This window comes from Panthera onca, chromosome B2, assembly GCF_046562875.1.
Source record: "Panthera onca isolate mPanOnc1 chromosome B2, mPanOnc1 haplotype 2, whole genome shotgun sequence".
NCBI classification, from domain to species: Eukaryota; Metazoa; Chordata; class Mammalia; order Carnivora; family Felidae; genus Panthera; species Panthera onca.
In genome coordinates, this window is record NC_138343.1 from 143630713 (window position 1) to 143637746 (window position 7034).

Below are 7034 nucleotides of genomic sequence, written 5' to 3' on the forward strand. Positions count from 1 at the left end.
ATTTGCTTTTATGTTGGAAAGAACCAAAGAACCAACTCAGATTTCTCTTTCCAGGAGGGTCTATGTGACTTCTGGACTCCCAGAATTTTCCCTTGGCTTGACTTCTGCCTCTACATTTCCCCTCTTCTCCCTTCACCTCAACCGCCTTGCCCATCGCCATGGTCTTGCCGTGGACATTCAGTCTGGCATTCAAAGCCATCCACAACTGTCTTTCCAACTCCATTTTCTCCATGAGCCCTTCTTTAGCCACCTTGGTACTCTCACTGTCCTGTTCACAGGGCCACGAGGCTCCCTGAGCCTGAATGTCTCCTGCCTCGTCAGTATATCTCACTCCTCCTTCCAAGCCCCGTCCTCCCCAGGCTTCCTCCAGCCTTCTCACTCCTTAGGAGTTCTTTTCTCTGCATCTTCATAAAGCACCCATTGATTATGTCACTTACGGACACCTCAAATTGCCTGTGTTCTTAAACAATTTTTACATTTTGTCCAGTGTCTGTGAGTACAACATAAACAGAAAAAGGCAAACACCGCATGTCCAACTATACAGAGAGTTATCACATACTGACACAGATCATATATATCATATATGCCGGTGATACAGATCATATACATCATATACCCTGGATCACTGCATCTGTGCTTCTTGGCTCCTTAGGCACAGGACTCTTCCAGTCACGTGCTGCTCATTAAATATTTACTGACGAGGATGTCAAGAAACCAGAGCTCAGAACAACAGCTGGTGATGTCGTGGGTAAAAATAACATCCTTTGGGGGCAGTTTCCTAAAAGGGATGCGAGTCAACTTTGACAAGGAACTGTTCACATGGCTTCAGATCCAGAGTGCAAATACACTCCAATCCCATGAAACTCCTCTTTCTTCTCAAATGCTATTTTTGCTAAGAAATCCCTGAGCAAATTTCTCGCTATCAAAACAATAGGGTCCCAAACAGCAAAATCTCTGCATGTGAGCAGTGACGAGGGAAATACCTGCAAATGAATCCTGTTTCCGCCTCACATCGTGCTGCACATTCTTCTATGCTTCCTGCTGACAGCTGCTTCTTAGTGAGGCTTACCAGAGAAGCCCCCTGGGTATTTACATAGTCATCCAGGGGGTCTCCGTGACCTACAAATGGAAGATAAAGGTGGGATAGTTGGTGAGATTCATCAACACCATGGTTCAATTATCATGACTTCATAATCATCTATTTGCTTTGCATCGACCAAATAAAACTTGCTGCTTTCTTGGAAAGCAGAACGGGGTGTCATGAATAAAAATGTTTAGTCAGGAAAACAGTTCCATCATTGGGTTGCATTCTATTAAAAGATCAACTGGACCAATTGGTTAATTAAGATTAGAATTATTGGGGCGCCCGGGTGGCTCAGTCGGTTGAGCCACCGACTTCGGCTCAGGTCATGATCTCACGGTTCGTGAGTTCGAGCCCCACATCGGGCTCTGTGCTGACAGCTCACAGCCTGGAGCCTGCTTCTGATTCTGTGTCTCCCTTTCTCTCTGCCCCTCCCCCACGTGCGCTGTCTCTCTCCGCCTCTCCAAAATAAAGAAAACTAATTTAAAAAATTAAAAAGAAAAAGATTAGAATTATTTAACAACTTCTGTTGCTACATTAATGGGCATGAAACCTTAAATAAGAAAAATTCGATTTGGGGGCGCCTGGGTGGCTCAGTCGGTTGAGCGTCCGACTTCGGCTCAGGTCATGATCTCGCCATCCGTGAGTTTGAGCCCCGCGTCCGGCTCTGTGCTGACAGCTCAGAGCCTGGAGCCTATTTCAGATTCTGTGTCTCCCTCTCTCTCTGACCCTCCCCCGTTCATGTTCTGTCTCTCTCTGTCTCAAAAATAAATAAACGTTAAAAAAAATTAAGAAAAATTCGATTTGTTTGCTATGGATCGCCACACCATGATAGAACAGTAAGAGACCACCAGTGGCCACTATGTTAGCAAGTACTAATGTTGATTTGTCCTTCGCTGGATGTGAACCCAACTTGAAGGCCATTCCTTGATTTCCAACACTATAAACTTTGGTTGCGACTCTGTTACTTAAACTGATGAGACAGACATTCTCTGAATGGTTCCACGTTAGCAAGTTGATGATTTTAATAAAGAAGGTTTGAGCTAAGTCTCAACTACCACACAAGGTCATTTTTATACTGGGCTTAGTACAGTGACACCTCACTCTTAATTAAAGAGAAATCATTTTTTCCCCACAATGATGACAAGTATCTGGCATTTCTGAGGAAATTATAAAAAAGCAGATCCTGGGACGAACACTGGTCTTGATTTTTCTAGAAGATAAAATCTGAAGCAAAGACTCTGTCCCAGGGTTGCTCTGCCCTTGCCACCTCAGAGAGTGTTCCCACAGGAGCTACAGGAGTGTTCTCTGTCTCGAGGCCTCCAGGCAGCGCTGAACTGGCTTTGATACCTTGACTCCCCACCCAGAGACGACGGCCTCCCCACTTTTTGCTTTTGGTGTGGAACCCTAGTGATGTTCCCAGGGGGACAGGCTGGAAGAGGTTAATAAAACGAAGACAGCAAAGTTGCCTAAAGTTTGCATAAATGGGATTAGGCAACATGGCGGCCTTGACCGCCTGGAGGGAGTGGTGAGGACGGAAGCCAGGCTGAGCGGGTTGAAGACTGACAGGAGCCCTGGAGCCTCAAGAGCAGGCAAGTCTTCAGAAGCCTGGCTGTGAAAGCAGCTTTTCCCAGAGGGCATGTGCCCTCACGGAATTTTTGTTTAAGCTGAGACATTCTAGAGCTTGTTTAGATGCTAATGAAAACTATCCACTAGGAAGTACCGTTAGAGGTCAGCCCCTCATTCTCTGAAAGACCCTCCCTTCCCACCTTGGAGAGACCTGGGGCACAGAGGCAATGCACTCTAGCAGGTGGAGACAAGCCATCTTCCGGAGGCCACCCTCCCTTCCTTCTGGTAGGGAGGCTTCCCCAATTCCTTCCTTCTGGCTTTCCCCAATTTAGGATACTCTAAACTGGAAAGTGGCAATGGAACAGGAAGTTAGCTGATGTAATTTACATTTAATGCACCAGAAAGCACTGGGAAAATGTTTCAAAGGATTATGGAGAAGCAGAGATTTTAGACCCATATCCGTGCCTTCATCCTGCATTTCCCCCAAATTTGAGCTTTCATTTCCAAGAAAAGGTGTGCTTGGCTGAATTCTATAGATGGGGATGTGATTTTAAAAAACAAATATGGCGATCACAGTAACTCTGGAAAGCATATCCTATAAAGACATAAACTTTCTGAAGAGTTCTCAGAAAGTTGAGAAGGCTGGGGTGTATGAATGATACCAAGACAAGAAAATTTCCATTTATATTACCCATTAATTAAGTGACCTTTAATTGTGTTGTTATATTTCATAGCAAAAAGCTGCTGAGACCACCTGAGGAGTTGATATCTCAAAGCAATATCCCAAAAGAGATCAGTTTTTTCTTTCTCACTTGAAAAGTTTTCCCACGTTATTTTCTTTAACTGCAGGGCTATAAAGCAGTGGGGCGTAATACAATTTATTGGTTGACCAAGAAATATTAAACACATCTTTTTAGTCAGGAAAGTATGTTTATATTCTAGGCCAAATGTAGATGTGTATTGCCACCAAAGCAAATGTATTGTGTTAATAATGTGGTGGGTTTTTTTTTTTTTTGTTTAATCACTGTAAAGCATATGCATACACCCGTGCTCATGTGTTTGAAAGGAAAGTCTTAGTGGTTTATTAAACCACCAAGAATGGCTGTAAGAGGATATTTTTTCCCTCTCCCCAGTCATGTCTGTGCCCTGGAAAGATGAAACACATCCACCGAAACAGAGTAAATGCCTTCCTTTCAAAAAGAGCCTATGAAAGTCTCCCCCTGCCAGGTTGACAAAAACTTGTTTATTTTATTGCAGAAGAGTTTGCTCTCCCATTCTGATGTGACCCACTGTATTGGTTCATGGTGTTCCGGATCCTGTTTTCCATAGGCTAACACAAAAGACACAGACCTGCACCCCCACACAGGACCGTTGCCCACAAAAAATCACTGTGTTCAATCCTTGTTTTGTATTTCTTTGGTATTTCTTTAAACGGATCTGCTAACTTCAAGTACATTTAACTCTAAAGTACAACCTACAGTGGGGAGCCTGCCTGAGGAGCTCAGTTGGTTAAGCGTCCCACTTCGGCTCAGGTCATGATCTCACAGCTCCTGGGTTCAAGCCCCGCGTCGGGCTCTGTGCTGACAGCTCGGAGCCTGGAGCCTGCTTCAGATTCTGTGTCTCCCTCTCTCTCTGTTCCTCCTCCACTCACTCTGTCTCCCTCTCTCAAAAATATATAAACATTAAAAAAATTTAAAGTACAGCCTATAAAATTTTATCCAGCAGAATTTAAAAATTGAATTTCAAGTATCTATGCATTGTTTATATGAAGAATTACCATCATAATGCATGATTTTATTTATATGAAATGTCTAAAATCGGCAACTCAGAGACAGAAAGTAGATTGTCAATTGCCAGGGGCTGGGTAGGAATGGAGGTAGAGGGATGGGGAGAGGGACTAAGGGTGACAGCTAAGGGGCCTGGAGTTTCTCTCTGGGGTAATGGAAATGTTCAAAAATGTATTGTGGTGATGGTTGCACAACTCTGAATATTCTGAAAACCACTGGATTGTATGCTTTAAATGGGTGAATTGTATGTGAATTGTAATTCAATAAAGCTGTCCAAAAAAAAAACAAAAAACCCAAACCTACAAGGACATGCTTAGAATATTTTAAAGACAGTTTAAACAAAGTTGAAAAGTGAGAAGAGCACCAGATTCCTTCTGGAAAAGCCTTGGTTTAAATTCTGGTTTCTTCACTTCCTGGATTTGGGAGTAGGGTCAAAAGAGAAATGACATAATTTCCCTAAGTGTGGATTTCCTCTTCTGTCAAATGGGGATGCATATACTACCCTACCTATCATACCACCTGAATAAGCTAGTAGTATCTAAGGACACACGGACACACACACACACACACACACACACGTGTGTGTGTGTGTGTGTGTATGTATGTATAAAAACGTGCTTGGTCTACCTCAAGCACTACGTGAGTATCTGTTAAATTTCCTCATGCACACATCATTCTGCACATCGATGGCCGTGATTTCTCCACGCATAAGAAGCAAACTTACACGTGTGGAAGACTGTCTTAAAGCCGAAGCAGGCAAAGAACCGGTGACGACCGCCACAGAATGGTCAAAGAACACAGTCAAAGAGAGTTCACCGCTTACATTTAAAAGTGAAGAGAATACAGGACACTAACAAAAATGATCTCAATCAAACTGAGGGCCTGGCAAGGGGGCCCACAACTTTGGGGGTCTTTCACCTCCGTGGGCTATTATTTCCACTCTAGCAACCATCACTGAGGTGCAATCTTTTTTTTTTTTTAATTTTTTAACGTTTATTTATTTTTTGAGAGACAGAAAGAGACAGAACGTGAGTGGGAGAGGGGCAGAGAGAGGGGGAGTCACAGAATCGGAGGCAGGCTCCAGGCTCTGAGCTGTCAGCACAGAGCCCGATGCGGGGCTCGAACTCACGAGCCGTGAGTTCATGACCTGAGCCGAAGTCAGATGCTTCACTGACTGAGCCACTCAGGCGCCCCAAGGTACAATCTTTTAGATTTAAAAAGTCATTCATTATTTCCTCTGCCCACTGGTCTTTAGCATTCGCAGAGAAATGAAAGTTAGTTCTTAGAGAACTCTTCAACCTTGCACGTAGGTTTTGGTTTGGGACTCTCATGAATCAGAAGCTAAATTAAACAGGTTGCCCAGAAAGCCGTCATGAGATCTATCTTTAGGACATTGCTAGGAAAACCATTTTAATTAAAGTAAAACAAACACACCCTCTGTCTTACCTGATTTCAGAAATATAAGAAGTAGAAGGATGACTTCCTTGTGTTCCATTTTGGGACCGGCCAGCAGTGCCCAGAAACCTGGGTGTCCCAATCCCGAGATGTTATTGACTTACAGGAGAGAAAACGCATCCACAAACAAGATAACCGCATGGAGTTAATTATTCTCTGAGACGCCCATCACCACTGTGCTCCGAAGGGTTCAAACATTACCTCGGCTGGAGCACCTTACAATGTTTGAGAGCCAAGTATGCAATAGATGCTGGGAAGTGGTGAAAGCCGTCCTACCCTCCTCCCCCCTTCCCTCCCTCCCACCGCCCTAGGCTGCCTTCTTATCTCCCGACCCCTGTCCTCTCCCCACCAAGCCTACCATTTTCCCCTGTTCCATCCGGGTTTTCCTCCCCACTTTCCTTCCCTGGCTTTGGGTAAAATGGAGGCGAAAAGAAAGAAAGACCATCATGCTAATAGCCAACCTCTGCTGAGAACTTTCCTAGGCCAGTCACTCTCCTAAGAGGTACATACGCACAGTTTCACTCACCCTTCAAAACAAGCAATATTAACACCCCCTCTTTAGAGGAGGGGACCCAGGCTCAGAAAGTTTAATTTTCTCAAGGTTATTTAGCTGCCAACGGTTGAGGCTAATAGACCCAGACTGTGTAGGCCTTAGATTATAAGCATAAACTAGGGCATTGGCATTCATATTCCCACGGCCTACCAAACAATATGGAAATTACTACGAAAGTTAAAATATTTCCTTATCAAAATTTCTTTATGCCCCCTGGACTCACATGCTTTCCATGATTATAAATTATGCTATAAAAACATTCGTCTTTTCCCCCAAAGAAATTCACAGTGCCTCTCCGTCTCTTTCTGCCCCTCCCCCACTCGTGAACTGTCTCTGTTTCCCTCTCAAATATAAATAAATATTTTAAAAAAAATTTTTAAACCCCTCCTATTTCAGTGTTCACCAATACTTAGGAGGAGTGGAATGGATTCTATTTTAATTGTGAAATAAGAACTCTAGGCTATGAAATCCCTTTCTGTAAATTAGCAAAGTGTAGAGGTCGTCACCAAACTGTCTTGGGTGGAACCTCTTGCTAAATTCCCTGGGACCCAAGTCCTCTGTGGAATTCTCCGGAACAAAACGTGCTGGA

At 43.8% G+C, this 7034-nt stretch overlaps 1 protein-coding gene across 1 annotated transcript in view; it reads right to left on the bottom strand.

The window, feature by feature from the left end:
* PLG (plasminogen) overlaps positions 1-6017 on the bottom strand; it is a 43800-nt gene extending 37783 nt beyond the window's left edge. Inside the window, exons 1-2 of the mRNA XM_060617041.3 lie at positions 5884-6017; positions 984-1119 (exon numbers count right to left, since the gene is read on the bottom strand). Coding sequence (XP_060473024.1) covers positions 984-1119; positions 5884-5932 — 185 coding nt within the window. The 5' untranslated portion in view covers positions 5933-6017. The remainder of the gene's footprint in view (positions 1-983; positions 1120-5883) is intronic.
* Positions 6018-7034: the final 1017 nt, after the last annotated feature.